Source organism: Hyla sarda, chromosome 11 (assembly GCF_029499605.1).
Source record: "Hyla sarda isolate aHylSar1 chromosome 11, aHylSar1.hap1, whole genome shotgun sequence".
Lineage (NCBI taxonomy): Eukaryota > Metazoa > Chordata > Amphibia > Anura > Hylidae > Hyla > Hyla sarda.
Genome location: NC_079199.1, coordinates 24,130,881 through 24,153,992, shown reverse-complemented (window position 1 = coordinate 24,153,992; position 23,112 = coordinate 24,130,881). Strand labels below are relative to the sequence as shown.

The following is a 23,112-nucleotide window of genomic DNA, read 5'->3' as shown; positions in this document are numbered from 1 at the left end:
AGGTGCTGAATTATCAGATACTCCGAGTCGTAAAAGTTTGTATCCTAAAAGGTTCTCTACTTGGTCTGCTCTGTCAGGTCAGATGAAATTTCACATTGTGGTCTAGTGCTATGCTAGAAAACGCTGAGGCTATGCTGGTCTGCTTCTATGCTGGAAACCATCATGCTTTCTAGATTATTGGAATTTTATTGTATATGACACATGAGGATTAAAGGAGTACTCCGGTGGAAAACTTTTTATTTATTTATTTTTAAATCAACTGGTGCCAGAAAGTTAAACAGATTTGTAAATTACCGTACTTCTATTAAAAAATCTTAATCCTTCCAGTACTTATTAGCGGCTGTATACTACAGAGGAAATGCTTTTCTTTTTGGATTTCTTTTCTGTCACGACCACAGTGCTCTCTGCTGACACCTCTGTCCATGTCAGGAACTGTCCAGAGCAGGAGAAAATCCCCATAGCAAAACATATGCTGCTCTGGACAGTTCCTGAAATGGACAGAGGTGTCAGCAGAGAGAACTGTGCTCGTGACAGAAAAGAAAGCCAAAAAGAAAAGAATTTCCTCTGTTGCATACAGCCGCTTATAAGTACTGAAAGGATTAAGAATTTTTAATAGAAGTAATTTACAAAATCTGTTTAACTTTCTGGCACCAGTTGATTTAAAAAAAAAAAAAAAAAAGTTTTCCACCGGAGCACCCCTTTAAATGGATCACTGCAATGCCATGCAGATCCTTGTATGTATTTGTACATAGTTTTATACATTGCTGTCTTGACACAATAAATAATGTGTTGTATGGGCCTTTACATGTGCGGGGTGTGCTAGGCACTGCTAATTTAGTGCATCGTATGAACAATGGCTAAAATACTGTCTAGAAATGGACCTCAATGCTCTTTATTTACACTAAAATATTTTTTAAACCATATTTATCTTATAGGCAAAAGCAACACTTGCCAGGGGCAGCAGAGAATAGGGACTTATGCCTGTTTGGTTTATCTTTTCATTGCTATTTCTTCTTCTTTCTAACAGTTTTATTGCTATATATTATTATTACTAACCACTTCCTTCTCTTCATTAAAAAAAATGATCTTCTGATATGATGTAGATACGTTTGAGATGGTTCAGCTTGGTGAAGTCTTGGATCTTGAAGAGAGATGAGCGAATTTACCTTCAGATCTGTCTGGGGGAAAAAATGTTCAAATTGCATGAAATGGTCCAGTGTGACACCCTGAGGTCTTCTAGGACTGTATCCAGGGAATAGGTATTTGAACTTAAAGGGGTATTCCAGGCAAAACCTTTATATATATATATATATATATATATATATATATATATATATATATATACACATACATATATATATATATATATATATATATATCAACTGGCTCCGGAAAGTTAAACAGATTTGTAAATTACTTCTATTAAAAAATCTTAATCCTTCCAATAGTTATTAGCTTCTGAAGTTTTCTGTCTAACTGCTCAATGATGATGTCACGTCCCGGGAGCTGTGCATGATGGGAGAATATCCCCATAGGAACTGCACAGCTCCCGGGATGTGACATCATCATTGAGCAGTTAGATAGAAAAAAACAACTCAACTTCAGAAGCTAATAACTATTAGAAGGATTAAGATTTTTTTTAATAGAAGTAATTTACAAATCTGTTTAACTTTCCGGAGCCAGTTGATATATATAAAAAAAAAAGTTTTGGCCTGGAATACCCCTTTAATGTAAATTCGCTCATCTCTTGTATAAACCACCAAATTGTAGAATGAAAGGTCACTATAGTTTCCAATTATTAGAAATCTGTAAAAAAAAGATCCAGACAGTCGGGTCTGGAAGTCCGGTAACGGGGTGCTGGATCACGGCATAGACGCTGGTGTATGGCGCTCGGAGGCTACGCCGGCAGTTTTGCACGTAAGTGCGTGCTTCTTCCGGCCTCTAGAGGCCGGAAGAAGCACGCACTTACGTGCGAAACTGCCGTCGTAGCCTCAGAGCGCCATACACCAGCGTCTATGCCGTGATCCGGCACCACGTTACCGGACTTCCAGACCCGACTGTCTCTGCCTAGCGGTGAGTGCGCATACGTGCTCTTTGTTTATTTTAGATTTGTAAATGACTTCTAATTATAAATCTTAAACCTTCCAGTACTTATCAGCTGCTGTATGCTCCAGAGGAAGTTTTTTTGTTTTTTGAGTTTTCTTTTTCTGTCTGTCCACAGTGCTCTCTGCTGACCCCTCTGTCCATGTCAGGAACTGTCCCGGGCAGGAGAAAATCCTAATAGCAAACTTCTCCTGCTCTGGACAGTTCCTGACATGGACAGAGGTGGCAGCAGAGAGCATTGTGGTCAGACTGGAAAGAACTACACAACTTCCTCTGGAACATACAGCAGCTGGAAGGTAGAAGTAATTTACAAATCTGTTTAACTTTTGTTGTGTATGCCTCTTTTTCTAGGAGTATTCCATTTGCAAAAATAAAAAAATATATAAATACAACTTTACATGTTTGACCAGCTTATGACATATCAGAAGATCATTTTGATTAGCTAAATAAGAAAGAAGGGGGCAGGTGTTGGGTAGAGGTAGAAGCTACATAAATATGTCAAAGAAATATTACTCCTAAAATCAGCCCTTAAAGGGGTATTCCAGGCAAAAACTTTTTTTTATATATCAACTGGCTCTGGAAAGTTAAACAGATTTGTAAATGACTTCTATTAAAAAATCTTAATCCTTCCAATAGTTATTAGCTTCTGAAGTTTTCTGTCTTACTGCTCAATGATGATGTCACGTCCCGGGAGCTGTGCATGATGGGAGAATATCCCCATAGGAACTGCACAGCTCCCGGGAAGTGAGTCATCAGAGAGCAGTTAGATAGAAAACAACAACTCAACTTCAGAAGCTAATAACTATTGGAAGGATTAAGATTTTTTAATCAAAGTAATTTACAAATCTGTTTAACTTTCCGGAGCCAGTTGATATGTAAAAAAAAAGTTTTGGCCTGGAATACCCCTTTAATGAAATGAGAAAAGACCTGTCCTAATCATATAGGGGGAGATTTATCAAAACCTGTGCAGAGGAAAACTTGCCCAGTTGCCCATAGCAACCAATCAGCTCGCTTCTTTCATTTTTATGAAGGCCAGTGAAAAATGAAAGAAGCGATCTGATTGGTTGCTATGGGCAACTGGGCAAGTTTTCCTCTGGACAGGTTTTGATAAATCTCCCCCATAGATCCAGATAAATTCCTCTTTTCATCGTTTGTTATGTCCGAATTGTATTACATTTTAAGTTCCCCTGCATCCAGCGCTGAATACAGGAATATATTCATATTACTGATACTGTAGGGATACATGAATAGAGAACCATTTATGGTAAAATATAAAGGATTAAATGGACATAACAATTACACACTTGGCCTCACCCATCGAGTTAGTTTCAGTCAATAGAAGCAGGTAGCGTAAGTCGATGTAACCTGTCACCGGCGGGATACCATGGGGGAGCAGAGGAAACGTTGCTGAGTTGCCCATAGCAACCAATCAGATCGCTTCTTTCATTTTTCACAGGCCTCTTAAAAAAAATCTGATTGGTTGCTATGGGCAACTCAGAAACTTTCCCTCTGGACGGGTTTTGATAAATCTCCTCACGTAACTCTAAATTCTTACTGGAATCCTTTAACCTATTCACCACTATTGTATGTTGACGGCAGTTTCTAGACAGTATTTAATTCTTAAAAAATTTAACTAGGTTTTTACAAATTGCTGGGGCATCCGCTGCTTCCTTCCGCTGCGTTGGATCCAGGTACAGTTTCCTATTATTTAATAATTTTATATGCAATTTTCATCTGAAGAAAAAAAAATATTGAAAACCTACTGAAATGAAGCTTGCCTGCTGATTTTTAGAACATTCTTGATGTTACTACGGTTTGTGTTGTAACCTACAGATTCATGACTTTGTGAAGATATTTTTATACAACATTCTATGAGTTATGTTCAACTACAAGAGAAGAGAACATGAGTTAGGGCTCGTTCACACCGCCATTGTGATCTGGTAAAGTGAGTGCTGTCAGCCAATCCGTCTCAAGAACGGGAGTTAAAGGGTTATCCAGGAAAAAACTATCTATCTATATATATATATATATATATTAGATAATAAATAAATATATATATATTTATTATCTGTCTCCAGAAAGTTAAACAGATTTTTAAATTACTTCTATTAAAAAATCTTAATCCTTTCAGCACTTATGAGCTGCTGAATTTGAGTTGTTCTTTTCTGTCTAAGTGCTCTCTGATGACACCTGTCTCGGGAACTGTCCAGAGTAGAAGCAAATCCCCATAGTAAACCTCTTCTACTCTGTGCAGTTCCCGAGACAGACAGAGATGTCAGCAGAGAACAACTCGACTTCAGCAGCTGATAATTATTGGAAGGATTAAGATTTTATAATAAAAGTAATTTACAAATTTGGGTAACTTTCTGGAGCCAGATGATATTTAAAAAGAAATCTTTTTTTTTTTTCTTGAATACCCCTTTAATTATTTTTTAACTCTTTTCTCCGTTCAATTCCTGTGAAATACCAGATTCCCAATGGACCCCATTAAAGTCAATGGACTCAGAAGAGGTCGTAGCACAACAGCCTTGTGAATTTAGCTTTGGATGCTATGCAAAAGACATAGTAGAGTCTCTCTATAATGACAATGGGGGTCAAATTTTTTGACTCTAGATTTGAAGGATATGTTCACTTTTTGAATTGTGTACAAAAAAATCAATAAAATAAAAAAAGTAAAAAAGGAGCAATCTTGCAAAAAGTCTTAAAGGAGTTGTATGAGATACATATTACAGCCTATAAAATGACAGCCTACTCTGGTTCTAAAATAACATAATACAGTATACTCAGCTGTTTTATGCATTCTGTGTGCAGCAACGCTGCTCCAGTCCTCACCGCTGCTTCTCTGTACCTGGGCACCCTGCAAACCAATCAGCGCTGAAGAGGGTAAACACAGGCAGTGGTGAGGACTGGAGTAGCATCGTAGGACTTATACAGCATAAAACAATTAAGTGTTTATTGGAGAACCTCAGTAGGCTGTCTTGATAATCTCTGACAATCCCATTAAAATTTTCTAACATTTTCTATCCACAGCTTCCCATTTAGTCCTATGTATCTCTGTGGTTATAGACATTAAAGGGGTACTCCGGTGGAAAACCTTTTTATTTTTTATTTTAATGAACTGGTGCCAGAAAGTTAAACAGATTTGTAAATTACGTCTATAAAAAAAAAAAAATCTTTACCCTTCCAGTACTTTTTAGCAGCTGTATGCTACAAAGGAAATTATTTTCTTTTTCAATTTCTTTTTTTTTTTTGTCTTGTCCACAGTGCTCTCTGCTGACACCTGATGTCCATATCAAGAACTGTCCAGAGCAGGAGACAATCCCCTTAGCAAACCTATGCTGCTCCGGACAGTTCCCGATACGGACAGAGGTGTCAGCAGAGAGCACTGTGGACAAAAAAAAAAAAAAGAAATTCAAAAAGAACAGAATTTCCTTGGTAGCACACAGCTGCTAAAAAGTTCTGGAAGGGTAAAGATTTTTTTAATAGAAGTAATTTACAAATCTGTTTAACTTTCTGGCACCAGTTGATTTATAAAGACCTAAAAGAAAAAAAAAATGTCTTCCACCGGAGTTCCCCTTTAAACAACATTTTGTATTTGTTTAATTTATGAACGAATGAAGAAAGATTACAGTGACACTCACTAGGATTTGTCTTTAGTTCTTTATTTTTATCAGACGTGTATGATTCTGGACAGGTTGCCACGGCCGGCGCTGTCGCGCCGGCCGTGGCAACCTGTCCAGAATCATACACGTCTGAATTCAGATAAGAAATTGGGCTACCATTGTCGGCTAGCTGTATCCTATGTCGTTGGTATTTGTGTTCTATATCTTGTAAGCACTTGGAGTGTGACTCAGTTCCTTTGACTGCTTTTTGCACCGTCACTGGTTGGCAGCGCTACTTCATTCCTCACGTATGAGTTGTCTTGTTTGCTGATTAATTTCTAAGTTCCTTTGATGTAACACACTATGAGGTATTGTAATCGTTGACTACTGTGACTGTGTTTGCATGTGGTTTGTAACGTGGACCTGTAAGTGTATGCGAGAAGGTGTCATAGGATGCCTGCATTAAGTAACGTTGTCTCTGTTTTGGTTTGGTTTTATATTTACAAAATGTTGGTCATACAGTATACATTCGAGCAGCATGGTTTTGATATGAGCTTATAGTGTGGGGGTCCGATGTAGGCCAGTTGTGGTTAAAACAAATTAAAGTGTACCTCTCATGAAACAAACATTTTATATATTAAAAATAAAGCCCTACTGAACATCTTTTTAATTGCTTTCATCAAAAATGTTTCCCTCTTTCATGTTTTTTTTTAACTTTAAAAACTCCTCCACTAGGGGTCTCCCTAGCAATCCTGTCAGCAAGCATTTCAGACTCAGTGAGTGAGTCTGAGATCACTCTGCAGCCAGGACACATAGGAGCTCAGTGCAGCTCCCCTCCTGTCAGTCAGACAGGCAGGAAGGAGGGAGCACTGAGCTCATACACAAGCAGGAAGCGAACAGAGAGGAGAAAGACTGTGGAGCTGCTGTGTGCTTGGGCTGTATGTGCATTCCCTCTTCTCTTTTTCTCTGTTCCTCTCCCCTCTCTCCACTTTCCACATGGCTAATTGTATATGCACTGCTTATCTGCTCTGCTGGACTTGCCATTGCTATGACAACCTCCCCTGCACTGTGCCTTGAACTGAGCTACTGAAGAGCATAGAAAAAAGGCATTTTTAGGGTTTTTTAAAGCAAAATAAATGCAGGGATAGACTTAGTTAGAGTCAGGGACATATGGGGAGGGGGATTAGGGAAAGTTTAGAACGTGATAGGTGCTCTTTAACTTAGCACTTCTTTACATACAGTGGCAATCTTGATGGTTATATGTCTCAGCAGAGGCACAAAAGCTTAATAGTTACATTTGCACAAGGTGGCGCTAGTACTTGAACAATCCTAGAACAACAGTATTGACAAGAGTATAACGCTATTGAATCCGTTTCTGGTGTCTTCACAGGAGCCTCTCTCCCTGGCCTGTGTTACTTCACACAGGTCCACACCTAGTTTTTGCTTTCCAATGTCTGTCTGGCGACTTCCTCTCTCCTTTAACCCCTTTTCTTAATGTGTACCTAAACTTTTAAGACAACTTCTGACATGTCATAGTAACACATGTCTGAAATTTTGATTGGAGACCCCCTGATCACTAAAAGAAAGGCACAGTTGCGCTCGGCTGAGTGCTGTGTCCCTCATATTTCAGCTTGGTTTTCCTCGGAAATCTTTGAGCTTGGGCAGTCTACTTCCACTGGTGCCACTAGACCTCACTAAGGGCTGTTTTTGTTGGAAGAGTTAGCCTTGTTCCTATGGAGCCCACGTTCAGGTGCCCCTTTTCAGTGATCTTAATTAGTCCCCTCCAAAGACCTGCAGTGCAGGTGCACCCTCAAAGTGATATACACCTGAGCCCTCCACTAGGACACACCTATAGCCTTCCCTATGTTTGAGCCCTTAAAGGGGTACTCTGGTGGAAAACAATGTTTTAAATCAAGTTAAACAGATTTGTAAATTACTTCTATTAAATATTAATCCTTCCAGTACTTATCAGCTGCTGTATGCTCCACAGGAAGTTATTTTCTGTCTGACCACAGTGCTCTCTGCTGACACCTCTGTCCATGTCAGGAACTGTCCAGAGCAGGAGAAAATCCCCAAAGCAAACCTATCCTGCTCTGGAGAGTTCCTGACATGGACAGAGGTGTCAGCAGAGAGCACTGTGGTCAGACAGAAAAGAAATTCAAAAAGAAAATAACTTCCTGTGGAGCATACAGCAGCTGATAAGTACTGGAACGATTAAGATTTTTAAATAGAAGTAATTTTACAAATCTGTCTACTTTCTGGCACACAGGGCTACTTGTCCGGCAGCAGTCTGGGCGTGCGCAAAAGCTTGAGACTGCACACAACGGGCTACTGGCCCCGGGACACTGATAACAGACTAACAAGTCCTTTTTTTGCTTACTTTCGGCCACCACATTATAAAATAACGGTATAGAAGAATGTGATTATGGGCCTACCTTACAGGGGCCAGTTAAGGGGACAGATGTGCTTTAAGAAACAATGCATTGTGGAAAAAGAAAAGAAAAAAAACCTATGAATTATTATGAAAAATATTGCAGTGATATGAATTTTTTTTTTTTTAAACCCCGTTCACACACTGCAACGTTAAGAAACAAAAGCTGCGTATTTTGTGTATTTCTATAGATGCCATTCCTGCTGTTGTCACTAAAATAAGCGCAATGACAGCATGTGTGGTCATGTGGGTTTTTGCTGTAAGCCTATAACTAGAGATGAGCGAACTTACAGTAAATTCGATTCGTCACGAACTTCTCGGCTCGGCAGTTGATGACTTTTCCTGCGTAAATTAGTTCAGCCTTCAGGTGCTCAGGTGGGCTGGAAAAGTTGGATACAATCCTAGGAAAGAGTCTCCTAGACTGTATCCACCTTTTCCAGCCCACCGGAGCACCGGAAAGCTGAACTAATTTATGCAGGAAAAGTCATCAACTGCCAAGCCGAGAAGTTCGTGACGAATCGAATTTACTGTAAGTTCGCTCATCTCTACCTATAACCTTCGCTTGGATTTGCGCTCGGTGAGTAATCGTCCTTTAACAGTGACTATAGTTTATATTACAATATCTCCTTATAGTCACTCACACAGCAGTCAAAGCATTTGTAATATTTAATGGCTGCCATTAGTGTTTTTGTGTCTGTCACATGTCACTGTCACACTTGCCATAGACTCTCTAGTGAGAGGAGGTGAATCATTGTCGGCCGTGACTGTAGCACAATAGAATTCTTTTTGACACTTGTAGGACTGTAGGTGGTGAGTAATGGTCATGTTCTCTGTCACTACTGTCTTCACTTTGTTGCAAAACTACTACCCCCAGCATGCCCAGACAGCCAACGGCTGTCCGGGCATGCTGGGGGTAGTAGTTTTGCAACAGCTGGAGGCACACTGGTTGGGAAACATTGTATAAGGATACGTTCACACGTAACTAAGCTGCAGCGGATTATGGTGGAGATATATCAAAACCTGTGCAGAAAGACAGTGATGCCGTTGCCCATAGCAACCAATCAGATTGCTTCTTTCATTTTCCACAGACCTTACTAGGTGAGTAATCGTCCTTTAACAGTGACTATAGTTTATATTACAATATCTCCTTATAGTCACTCACACAGCAGTCAAAGCATTTGTAATATTTAATGGCTGCCATTAGTGTTTTTGTGTTTGTCACATGTCACTGTCACACTCGCCATAGACTCTCTAGTGAGAGGAGGTGAATCATTGTTGGCCGTGACTGGAGCACAATAGAATTCTTTTTGACACTTGTAGGACTGTAGGTGGTGAGTAATGGTCATGTTCTCTGTCACTACTGTCTTCACTATGTTGCAAAACTACTACCCCCAGCATGCTGGGCTGTCCGGGCATGCTGGGGGTAGTAGTTTTGCAACAGCTGGGGGCACACTGGTTGGGAAACATTGGGGGTACGTTCACATGTAACTAAGCCGCAGCGGATTATGGGGAAGATATATCAAAACCTGTGCAGAAAGACAGTGATGCCGTTGCCCATAGCAACCAATCAGATTGCGTCTTTCATTTTCCACAGACCTTTTTTTTTTTTTTAAATGAAAGTAGCGATCTGATTGGTTGCTATGGGCAACTGCACCACTCTTGCTCTACACAGGTTTTGATAAATCTCCCCCATAAGCCACAGCATATTACTTACGTGTGAACCTACCCTCTTACAATGATCCCAACCAGTGTCGCCTCCAGCTGTTGCAAATCTACAACTCCCAGCATGCCCGGGCAGCCTTTGGCACCTTGAAGATATTCTGCTGCGGAATTCGTCAAGCGGATTATGTCGCTACCTATTGACTTTAATGGGTAGCAACATAGTGGGAGATTTATCAAAACCCGTATAGAGAAGGAGTGGTGTAGTTGCCCATAGCAACCAATCAGATCGCTTCTTTCATTTTTCACACACAGACAGGCTTTTTGAAAAATTAAAGTAGAGATCTGATTGGTTGCTATGGACAACTAAACCACTCTTCCTCTACTAAGGTTTTAACTAATCTCCCCCATAAACCACAGCAGATTAGCTACTTAACATGCCCTTAAAGGGGTACTCCAGTGGAAAATATATATTTTTTTAAATCAACTGGTGCCCGAAAGTTAAACAGTTTTGTAAATTACTTCTATTAAAAAATCTTAATCCTTCCAGTACTTATCAGCTGCTGTATGATCCACAGGAAGTTCTTTTCTTTTTGAATTTCCTTTTTGTCTGACCACAGTGCTCTCGGCTGACACCTCTGTCCATTTTAGGAACTGTCCAGAGTTGGAGCAAACTGTCATCTTATTCTGGGTAGGAGCAAATCCTCACAGAAAACCTATCTTACTCTGGACAGTTCCTAAAATGAACAGAGGTGTCAGCAGAGAGCACTGTGGTCAGACAAAAAGGAAATTCAAAAAGAAAAGAACTTTCTGTGGATCATACAGCAGCTGATAAGTACTGGAAGGATTAAGATTTTTTAATAGAAGTAATTTACAAAACTGTTTAACTTTCGGGCACCAGTTGATTTAAAAAAAAAAAAAAAAATGTTTTCCAGTAGAGTACCCCTTTAAAAATGTTTCCCAACCAGGTTACCTCCAGCTGTTGCAAAACTACAACTCCCAGCATGCCCGGACAGCCTTTGTCACTCCTTAAATATAAGAGGCAGTCATTTGTCCGATTCTCATTTGGGTGCCAATCACAAAGACAAATAAAAAGTTCACTCTGTGGACCAGGTTGAGAAGGTGCCATTAGGTTTAGTGGTAACTGTTTTCCATGGCCACTAGGTTCACCCTCATGGGCATGCTGCATATGCCACCTGTTTAAAGGACGTCTTTCTCTTTAAAAGATTTTTATTAAGATATGGCATGATTCATTTTAGGTTATATTTTTCAAGTCCACTAAATGCAACCGGGTTATATTACTAAAGAAATAATAAATTATAAAGTATACATTATAAAGTGTACTCTATTGTATAGCTGCAATGCATCTAAAGCGACAAATATTGAAGCAGTTTTGCAATCAGTCTTTTTTTGTTTGTTTGTTTTGTTTAGTGCCTTCAGTACCTTGATGGAACTATAAGGGAAATGGCTTGAAAGAGATGTACAAGGGAAATACATAACACAAGTGGATGTAGTGCAGCCCTCTTGGGTGCCACTACATTATACTACACTACTAAGGCGCAGGCCTCTTGGGTGCCACTACATTATACTACACTACTAAGGCGCAGGCCTCTTAGGTGCCACTACATTATACTACACTACTAAGGTGCAGCCCTCTTGGGTGCCACTACATTATACTACACTACTAAGGTGCAGCCCTCTTGGGTGCCACTACATTATACTACACTACTAAGGCGCAGGCCTCTTGGGTGCCACTACATTATACTACACTACTAAGGTGCAGGCCTCTTGGGTGCCACTAGATTATACTATACTACTAAGGCGCAGGCCTCTTAGGTGCCACTACATTATACTACACTACTAAGGTGCAGGCCTCTTGGGTGCCACTACATTATACTACACTACTAAGGTGCAGGCCTCTTGGGTGCCACTAGATTATACTATACTACTAAGGTGCAGGCCTCTTGGGTGCCACTAGATTATACTATACTACTAAGGTGCAGCCCTCTTGGGTGCCACTACATTATACTACACTACTAAGGCGCAGGCCTCTTGGGTGCCACTACATTATACTACACTACTAAGGTGCAGCCCTCTTGGGTGCCACTAGATTATACTACACTACTAAGGTGCAGCCCTCTTGGGTGCCACTAGATTATACTATACTACTAAGGTGCAGGCCTCTTGGGTGCCACTACATTATACTACACTACTAAGGTGCAGGCCTCTTGGGTGCCACTAGATTATACTATACTACTAAGGTGCAGGCCTCTTGGGTGCCACTACATTATACTACACTACTAAGGTGCAGGCCTCTTGGGTGCCACTAGATTATACTACACTACTAAGGTGCAGGCCTCTTGGGTGCCACTAGATTATACTACACTACTAAGGTGCTGGCCTCTTGGGTGCCACTAGATTATACGACACTACTAAGGTGCAGGCCTCTTGGGTGCCACTACATTATACTACACTACTAAGGTGCAGGCCTCTTGGGTGCCACTAGATTATACGACACTACTAAGGTGCAGGCCTCTTGGGTGCCACTACATTATACTACACTACTAAGGTGCTGGCCTCTTGGGTGCCACTACATTATACGACACTACTAAGGTGCAGGCCTCTTGGGTGCCACTACATTATACTACACTACTAAGGTGCAGGCCTCTTGGGTGCCACTACATTATACTACACTACTAAGGTGCAGGCCTCTTGGGTGCCACTACATTATACTACACTACTAAGGTGCAGCCCTCTTGGGTGCCACTACATTATACTACACTACTAAGGTGCAGGCCTCTTGGGTGCCACTACATTATACTACACTACTAAGGTGCAGGCCTCTTGGGTGCCACTACATTATACTACACTACTAAGGTGCAGGCCTCGGGTGCCACTACATTATACTACACTACTAAGGTGCAGGCCTCTTGGGTGCCACTACATTATACTACACTACTAAGATGCAGGCCTCTTGGGTGCCACTACATTATACTACACTACTAAGGTGCAGGCCTCTTGGGTGCCACTACATTATACTACACTACTAAGGTGCAGGCCTCTTGGATGCCACTACATTATACTACACTACTAAGGTGCAGGCCTCTTGGGTGCCACTAGATTATACTACACTACTAAGGTGCAGGCCTCTTGGGTGCCACTACATTATACTACACTACTAAGGTGCAGGCCTCTTGGGTGCCACTAGATTATACTACACTACTAAGGTGCAGGCCTCTTGGGTGCCACTACATTATACTACACTACTAAGGTGCAGGCCTCTTGGGTGCCACTACATTATACTACACTACTAAGGTGCAGCCCTCTTGGGTGCCACTACATTATACTACACTACTAAGGTGCAGGCCTCTAGGGTGCCACTACATTATACTACACTACTAAGGTGCAGGCCTCTTGGGTGCCACTACATTATACTACACTACTAAGGCGCAGGCCTCTTAGGTGCCACTAGATTATACTACACTACTAAGGTGCAGGCCTCTTGGGTGCCACTACATTATACTAAACGCTAAATAATTTGTGACCGGATAGAATGCACATTGTTTGTTCACCATTTTGTTTCAAGTTGTACCCCCTGTCCCAGTACTCAGAAAGTTGACATGTACGAATATGGATTTGTGTAGAGTTGTACCTTTGCCTACCTGTGTCAAACAAAACATCAACTCTATAGTGTTTACAAGTCATATTGCAGAAATACAGTTATAATTTGCATTATACTGTTAGAATAATGCCCTGAAACTCAACATAAAACTCAACATAAAACTTTCAGAACATTTTAAGTATGAATGTTGGAATGTAATATTTGTATTTATACCTTATTCCTTGGTGGCTTCATAGGCAGAATCCTCTTTAATGTCCTTCTTGGAGCCACCTAACACCTATTAATGAGAGACAACATTATCATTTATTGCTAAATAAACTATTATTATTATTATGCAAATGACTGCTTTTACAAGTAGGAATACATCCAATAATATTGGACATGTGGTTGAGAACATTGAAGGAAATTTGTCTGTGGATAAATACGGGAGATGGAGGAAGTAACGTAGCGTATTACCACATCCATTCTCCTCTTAATTTACCCGTACTTTTAAGCCTAGAGGTTCCTCGGCCATATGCAACTCTAAGGCTCGAAGGATCCCACGTTGGTGGTCACCACTGACCCTCCGTAAATGTCGAAGACCCACCTGCAGATACAAGGTTAGTCAATGCTGGGTCTTACAGAACCTATATATACCCAACGCGCCATGTACCACCGCCCAAGCTGTCCATAGACCTTACCGTAGGTCTTTATTGATACCATAGATCAGTGTTTTCCAAACAGTGTGTCTCCGGCTGTGACCTTCCACCCGGAGAGACACTGTTTGGAAAACCCTGTTATTACTACCAATGTTCATCATTGGTTATATTATAATGTCCTTGACCAAGTGTATATGCATCGCTGTCTGCAGGTAATATGAAGAATGATACTAATATGATATATGGTACCATAAGAGAACCATCCAAAGTGAGGAAATCCCATCCTATCCTCCTGCTCAGGAATAGTCATTCATTCAACCAAGATTACGATGGCTGTAAGCAGGAAGATACGAGGGGTGACTACCACACACTGCACCACCCTCTACATCTATTCGGGGAGTAGGCAGCACAAATGTTGCAGCAGAGGGTAGAAGAAGGTGCATCCAACACTAGTTCAACATTTAGGCCTCATTTGAAAGATGGAATGTCCACTCGGAAAACTTCTGAGCAGACATTCTGCAGACTCTGGCGCTTGGACCTCTTGGAAATGCCCCATCTCCATAGACGGCAATGCATTTCAGAGCGTATTCCGCTGAAAGAATTGACATGTCAATTCTTTTTGGAGAATCCGGAATCTGTATTTTTTTAGCAGATTTATCCGCTTAGGATTCTGCTGCACTGTGAATGTGGCAGAATTTCCGATTAAACATAGTGGGAGTCTGCTGCAACAGAATTTCTAAGCAGATTCTGCTGGGTGAATGGACATTTAGAGGTAGTATTTAGTAAAAAAAAAAAAAAAAAAAAAGGATTGCACTAGTGGAATATCTAAGCTCTGAACTCAATTTTGAGTTTTTTTTTTTGCTAGATATCTCTCACTCAACATTGTCACAATATATGCCTTTGTAATGACAAAACAGACTTAGGGTAGGGTCACACGGAAGCGCATCCGCATTGTATTTGATGCTGCGGATGCGCTGTCTGTAGTCACAGAGCGACGGTAGAGCGAGCTGCTGACATAGCTCTGTGTGTCCGCTCGTGTCTGCCGGCATGAAATCCGCAGAGCTATGGCAGCAGTAGGGAGCTCGCTCTGCGACTGCTGGCAATGCATCCGCAGCGTCCAATAACCTGTGGATCCGCTTCTGTGTGACCCTACCCTTAGGATGTATTCACACGTACAGTATCCTGCGAATATTTGAGGCTGCATATTTGAAGCAGTGTTCAATTATTTAGTTTACAAAGGACACCAACAGACCCTGAAAGACCCCATTGACTTTAATAGGGGCCGTTGTGTTTACGTCCGGTGTCTAATATTTTACTGAATTATAATAAAATAATTGTCCTGAACATAGCTTAATAGAAAGTGAATCTTGTAAGGTTTACGATACAGTATGATGCTTTTTATGCACCATTTTTTTTGTTGAAATCACAGGCATTCATAGTTTTTGTTTGTCATATTTCAGTTTTTGTAGAGGGAATTCTCTAATAGCCAATAATAAGTTGACTTTTATATGACATTTGATGTAGACAATGCGGCAGATTTATCAAAACTGATACTAAAGTCAGACAAACTGTTTAGGGTGTATAGTGGCCTCCCGACTAAACACTGAGATGATGGCCTCACGACTATACACTGAGATGGTGGCCTCCCGACTATACACTGAGGTGATGGCCTCCCGACTATACACTGAGGTGATGGCCTCACGACTATACACTGAGATGATGGCCTCCCGACTATACACTGAGATGATGGCCTCCCGACTATACACTGAGATGATGGCCTCCCGACTATACACTGAGATGATGGCCTCCCGACTATACACTGAGATGATGGCCTCCCGACTATACACTGAGATGATGGCCTCCCGACTATACACTGAGATGATGGCCTCCCGACTATACACTGAGATGATGGCCTCCCGACTATACACTGAGATGATGGCCTCCCGACTATACACTGAGATGATGGCCTCCCGACTATACACTGAGATGATGGCCTCCCGACTATACACTGAGATGATGGCCTCCCGACTATACACTGAGATGATGGCCTCCCAGCTATACACTGAGATGGTGGCCTCCCGACTATACACTGAGATGGTGGCCTCCCGACTATACACTGAGATGGTGGCCTCCCGACTATACACTGAGGTGATGGCCTCACGACTATACACTGAGGTGATGGCCTCCCGACTATACACTGATGTGATGGCCTCCCGACTATACACTGAGATGATGGCCTCCCGACTATACACTGATATGATGGCCTCCCGACTATACACTGATATGATGGCCTCCCGACTATACACTGAGTTGGTGGCCTCCCGACTATACACTGAGATGATGGCCTCCCGACTATACACTGAGATGATGGCCTCACGACTATACACTGAGATGATGGCCTCACGACTATACACTGAGATGGTGGCCTCACGACTATACACTGAGATGATGGCCTCACGACTATACACTGAGATGATGGCCTCCCGACTATACACTGAGATGGTGGCCTCCCGACTATACACTGAGATGATGGCCTCCCGACTATACACTGAGATGATGGCCTCCTGACTATACACTGAGATGATGGCCTCACGACTATACACTGAGATGATGGCCTCCCGACTATACACTGAGATGATGGCCTCACGTCTATACACTGAGATGATGGCCTCACGACTATACACTGAGATGATGGCCTCCCGACTATACACTGAGATGATGGCCTCACGTCTATACACTGAGATGATGGCCTCACGACTATACACTGAGATGATGGCCTCCCGACTATACACTGAGATGATGGCCTCCTGACTATACACTGAGATGATGGCCTCACGACTATACACTGAGATGATGGCCTCCCGACTATACACTGAGATGGTGGCCTCACGTCTATACACTGAGATGATGGCCTCCCGACTATACACTGAGATGGTGGCCTCACGACTATACACTGAGATGATGGCCTCACGACTATACACTGAGATGATGGCCTCCCGACTATACACTGAGATGGTGGCCTCACGACTATACACTGAGATGATGGCCTCCTGACTATACACTGAGATGATGGCCTCACGACTATACACTGAGATGATGGCCTCCCGACTATACACTGAGATGATGGCCTCCCGACTATACACTGAGGTGATGGCCTCCCGACTATACACTGAGATGGTGGCCTTCTGACTCCTACGAGAGAGGATTTGTTTTGATGGTCACGGCATAAACCCTTTTTTATTTGTATATATTTTTTTGAAGTCACAAATGCTTGCATTAGCTCTAGGCAAATTCATGCTGCCCTGGGCAGTTTTCTTTATCATTTCTAACACTTACACCATCAGAATCGGTGGAATCTGTTGATTTAACCTTATAGGACATAATGTTTCTTTTTGATGATGTTTAGATGGTGGGCAGGTGTGCATATTCCCTGACTGAGATACAAGACACCCTCACAATGATATGTTCCCACTTTTCGTATTTAAGGGTGCTTTCACACCACGTTTTGTACTTATGGTTCCCGAATACGGTTGGGAGGAGGGGTTGCGGGGCTTAATCGCGGGGGCCCGCACTCGGGAACCGTATTCGGGAACCGTATTTAATGCATGTCTATGAGCCGACCGAAGTGAACCGCTGCCTCTGGTTGGCTGCGTTTTCGGCCGTATGCGGTTTCCCGACCGTAGGCAAAAACGCGGTTGACCACGTTTTTGCCTGCGGTCGGGAAACCGCATACGGCCGAAAACGCAGCCGACCGGAGGCTGCGGTTCACTTCGGTCGGCTCATAGACATGCATTAACTACGGTTCCCGAATACGGCTGAGTGCGGGCGCCGCTATTAAGCTCCGCCCCCCTTCCTCCCAGCCATATTCAGGAACCGTAAGTACAAAACGTGGTGTGAAAGCACCCTAACACGTTTTCTAAAAAGCATAAGATAAAAGCAACAAAAGCACAATGTAGGAACACAGCCTTAAAGGGGTATGCCGCTGCTCAGCGTTTGGAACAAACTGTTCCGAACGTTGGAGCCGGTGCCGGAGGCTCATGACGCCACACCCCGCCCCTTCAATGCAAGTCTATGGGAGGGGGCGTGATGGCTGTCACGCCCCCTCCCATAGACTTGCATTGAGTGGGAGGGGTGTGACAGCATGAGGGGATGGGGCAAGGGCATCACGAGCTCCCGGCACTGGCTCCAGTGTTCTGAACAGTTTGTTCCAAACGCTGAGCAGCGGAGTACCCCTTTAAAGGGGTACTTCCGTGGAAAACTTTTTTGTTTTTAAATCAACAGGTGCAAGAAAGTTAAACAGATTTGTAAATCACTTCTATTAAAAAATCTTAATCCTTCCAGTACTTTTTAGGGGCTGTATACTAAAGAGAAATCCAAAAAAGAAATGCATTTCCTCTGATGTCATGACAACAGTGCTCTCTGCTGACCTCTGCTGTTCATTTTAGGAATTGTCCAGAGCAGCATATGTTTGCTATGGGGATTTTCTCCTGCTCTGGACAGTTCCTAAAATGCACAGCAGAGGTCAGCAGAGAGCACTGTGGTCATGACATCAGAGGAAATGCTTTTCTTTTTTGGATTTCTCTTTAGTATACAGCCCCTAAAAAGTACTGGAAGGATTAAGATTTTTTAATAGAAATGATTTGCAAATCTGTTTAACTTTCTGGCACCAGTTGATAAAAAAAAAAAGTTTTCCATGGGAGCACCCCTTTAATGCTGACCCCTCCCAACTCCTGGCCGTGTTTTGGACTCCTCAGCACTACAGTCTCTATGGACCTTCAGGTGATCCCAAGAGACAGGAAACAGGGGTAAGTTTTAGCCCCCATACGGTAAACCAGTGTTTCCCAACCAGAATGCCTCCAGCTGTTGCTGAAATATAACTCCCAGCATGCCTGAACAGCCAAAGGCTGCAGTAAGCAGTGGTTAGCTGTGCTGTACTGTAGAGGTAAGTGGCCATGCAATGAATTGCCACTTAAAGGAGTACTCCACTGCCCCAGCATCCGTAACATTTAGCTACGAACGCTGGGTGTGGTGGTCGTGACGTTCTGGATGCTGGGGCAGTGGAGTACCCCTTTAACTCTTTAGACTCAATGGGCCATGCTCTTTGTGCTAGCTCTACTTTCCTCATGTCACCTGGTTGCTCCATGATTCCTTACTATAGAAGGCTGTGGTGAATATTGTCATGATCCAGATATGTCTGATTTGTATTTTCAATCATTTTTAAATTGTGCAGCAAAAAAAAAAAAAAAATTGGTGAAAATTAATCCTATTAATTATTCAAAGCAATTGCAGAGACCTTTGAAAATATGGACAAAAAATTAAACTGTATTCGAATAAGTTACTAAAAATGAACTAGTTGTTGAATATGTCCTCCAATATTTTTCATAATCTGTTTATTTTACGTATAAGAATAAAGGGATATTTCAGTTCATTTTTTCAAATCAACTGGTGTCAGGAAGTAATACAGATTTGTAATTTTATTTTATTTTAAAATCCTAATCCTTCCAGCACTTATCAGCTGCTGTATGCTTTATAGGAAGTTGTGTAGTTCTTTCTGGTCTGATCACAGTGCTCTCTGCTGACACCGCTGTCCATGTCAGGAACTGTCCAGAGCAAGAGAGGTTTGCTATGGGGATTTGCTACTACTCTGGACAGTTCCTGACATGGACAGAGGTGTCAGCAGAGAGCGCTGTGGTCAGACTGGAAAGAACTATACAACTTCCTCTGGAGCATACAGCAGCTGATAAGTACTGTAATGTAAGGGTTAAGATTATTACATAGAAGTAATTTACAAATCTGTTTAACTTTCTGGCACCAATTGATTAAAAAAAAACTATTTTTCCTCTGGAGTGCCCCTTTATTGGAGGTTTCTTAAATGTAAATTTGCCTTGAAGGAAAAGTAAAGTGCTGAGGTCCAGGTTTTGTTCATTCAGTAAGCAGTGGGAAATGTTAGAGCTAAAAAGCTCAAATACTTCTGCCCCAATATATAAATATCTAATAATTGTTTTTTTATATATATATATATATATATATATATATATATATATATATATTTGTAGTGTGTGTTTCCACCATTCTAACACTTATGTAAATTATGTTCTTCCTTAGACCAGACCCCTGGAAGTGAAGCTCAAAGCTAAAGACTGGTAAAGTATCTAGAATTTATTTTCTATTACTGCTACTATAAACGGTATCATGTCATGTGATTATACCGCCATAGATCCGTTCTAGAGACCACAATGACTCCCTTAAAGGGGTACTCCGCCCCTGGCATCTTATCCCCTATCCAAAGGATAGGGGGATAAGATGTCAGATCGCCGCGGTCCCGCTGCTGGGGAAACCGGGGATCGCCGCTGCGGCACCGCGCTATCATTACTGCACAGAGCGAGATCGCTCTGCACGTAATGACGGGCAATACAGGGGCCGGAGCAGCGTGACGTCATGGCTCCGCCCCTCGCGACATCACGGCCCGTCCCCTTAATGCAAGTCTATGGCAGGGGGCGTGACGACCGCCACGCCGCCTCCCATAGACTTGTATTGTAAGGGGACGGGCCGTGACATCACGAGGGGCGGAGCCGTGACGTAACGATGCTCCAACCCCTGTAGTGCCCGTCATTACGTGCAGAGCGATCTCGCTCTGCGCAGTAATGATAGCGCGGTGCTGCAGCAGCGATCCCCGGGGTCCCCAGCAGCGGGACCGCGCCGATCTAACATCTTATCTCCCTATCCTTTGGATAGGGGATAAGATGTCTAGGGGCGGAGTACCCCTTTAAGGTTAGGGGATCCTTTTTTTTTTTTTTTTTTTTTTTCCTTCCGGCTGAAATATCACTTTAGTTTGTACATAAGGAAGGAGATTGATCAAAACCTGTGTAGAGGGAAAGTGGTGCAGTTGCCCATAGCAACCAGTCAGATCGCTTCTTTTATTTTCAAAAAAAGCCTCTGAAATATGAAAAAAGTGATTGGTTGCTATGGACAACTGGACTACATTCCCTCGGCACAAGTTTTGATCAATCACCCCCAAGGTGTGCCAGCATCATGCCTTATATGCTGTAGTGCAGGGTGCCTCCAGCTGTTGCAAAACTACAACTCCCAGCATGCTCGGAATTGTAGTTTTGCAACAGCTGGAGGCACCCTGTTTGGAAAACACTGCTGTAGTACAAGGGTTAATCCACATATTTAATAAAGAAAAGAAACATATCTTGTTAGAGTTAATAATTTGGTTAACCAGCACAGAAAATTAACTCCTAGGACCTGACCCTGCATCAAGAGCAATGTCGTTCTTTTATGCTGATGCCCTATACAGCTGCCCATATGGGACAGTATTTCCAATGTTTTGCAGTCAGGCTTATCATGTTTACATGCTTTTATATATATAGCTTAAAGGGGTTATCCAGGAAAAAAATAATTTTTTTAATACATCAATTGGCTCCAGAAAGTTAAACAGATTTGTAAATTACAATGTATCATAGAACATAAAAGAATGCGGAGCACTCACCCAAGCTTCTTCTGCAGTTATAGTTTATTGCAAAACTTACGACATAGGGGTACACAGGTAGGGGAGCTGTGTAGGAGGACGCGGGGGTATTAGTCTACTTACCTTGTTAGCGTCGCAGGACCTTTGGTCATGTGACTGTTAAAGGGGTAGTCCAGTGGTGAAAAATGTATCCCCTATCCTAACGATAGGGGATAAGTTTGAGATCGCGGGGGGTCCGACCGCTGGGGCCCCCCGCGATCTCTCTGTACGGGGCCCCGGCTCTCCGCCGAGATAGCGGGTGTCGACCCCCGCACGAGGTGACGGCCGACAGGCCCCCTCAATACATCTCAATGGCAGAGCCGGAGATTGCCAAAGGCAGCGCCATAGAGTTGTATGGAGGGGGCGTGTCGGCCGCCGCTTCGTGCGGAGGTCGACACGCCCCCTTCCCGCGGGCTGTCGGGGCTCCGTACAGGAGATCGCGGGGGGCCCCAGGGGTCGGACCCCCCGCGATCTGCAACTTATCCCCTATCCTTAAGATAGGGGATAAGTTGTAAACCACGGAGTCACCACTGGACTACTCCTTTAATTCCTCTATGGTATGTTGGAGGACCTTTGTTTTTTCTTGGAATACCCCTTTAAAATTGCACTATTCTCCCTATATAACTTTCTTACTTTTCCGTATACAGGAATGTATAAGGGATAATTTTTTTGCGCTATGATCTGTACTTTTTATCAGTACCATTCTTGTTTTGATGGGTCTTTTTGATCGCTTGATTTTTTTCTGACATCAAAAATCAGCAATTCTGTTTTTTTTTGTTTTTTGTATTTAGATTTTTTTTTTTTTTTTACTTTTACACTGTTTACCATGTAGGATAACAAACAGGGCATTCCACAAAGGAACAGTGAGGTGCAACTGTAGGGTGAAATTTGTTATTTATTTATTTTTATGCAATTATTAGATTGCTATGTACTGTTCAGTGCTATGATACAGCAGGGTACTGATCGGTACTTTCGGTGATCTTCTAGTACAGCCTGCACAAGAAGATCGCAAGAAGAAGATCCCGACACTCAAATGATGCTTGAAACTTTCTGGTTTATTTCATGAACAAAGCAAACATAGACGCGCAGCATGCGTTCCGGCTTCACAACAGCCTTTGTGAAGCCGGAACGCGCGCTGCGTCTATGTTTGCTTTGTTCATGAAATAAACGAAAAAGATTTCAAGCATCATTTGAGTGCCGGGATCATCTTCTCGCGTTGGATTACCCGTCCCAGGGAACCTATTTGCACAGTGCCGACCGGCTTACACCTGCTGCACAAGAAGATCGGCCATTGGTCGCCATTTGCACTCATCAGACCCCCGCAATCGCACATGTTTGAAGGGAATTCAGAATACACACTATTCCATCTATGCTGTGGGCGGCAATCTTCACACCGCTCCAAACCGCAGTAGTTTTATATGAAACATGGGTGAAGTTTGTAACATTTCGATTTTGTCAGGACTTTCCGGTCCTTATTGTGTGGCGTCAGCGCAGACGGTGTATCTTCCTTTCGTGATTTTTCTAACCATCATTATTTGTTTGTTTGC

General features: G+C 42.5%; 2 protein-coding genes across 8 annotated transcripts in view; one reads left to right on the top strand and one right to left on the bottom strand.

Moving 5' to 3' along the window:
* The window catches only part of LOC130295267 (cytosolic phospholipase A2 delta-like), a 78,348-nt gene that overhangs the window by 41,358 nt on the left and 13,878 nt on the right, over nucleotides 1-23,112 (top strand). For 4 of the 7 annotated variants that reach the window (XM_056545861.1, XM_056545862.1, XM_056545860.1 and 1 more), the window contains 3 exons: nucleotides 3,741-3,794; nucleotides 13,912-14,016; nucleotides 20,161-20,198. In XM_056545861.1, coding sequence (XP_056401836.1) covers nucleotides 3,741-3,794; nucleotides 13,912-14,016; nucleotides 20,161-20,198 — 197 coding nt within the window. The remainder of the gene's footprint in view (nucleotides 1-3,740; nucleotides 3,795-13,911; nucleotides 14,017-20,160; nucleotides 20,199-23,112) is intronic. The other 3 variants (XM_056545864.1, XM_056545865.1, XM_056545866.1) reach the window with 3 other exon arrangements.
* The window catches only part of SPTBN5 (spectrin beta, non-erythrocytic 5), a 278,824-nt gene continuing 259,495 nt past the window's right edge, over nucleotides 3,784-23,112 (bottom strand). Inside the window, exons 75-76 of the transcript XR_008848753.1 lie at nucleotides 13,631-13,694; nucleotides 3,784-3,837 (exon numbers count right to left, since the gene is read on the bottom strand). The gene's annotated coding sequence lies outside the window, so the exon portion shown is untranslated. The remainder of the gene's footprint in view (nucleotides 3,838-13,630; nucleotides 13,695-23,112) is intronic.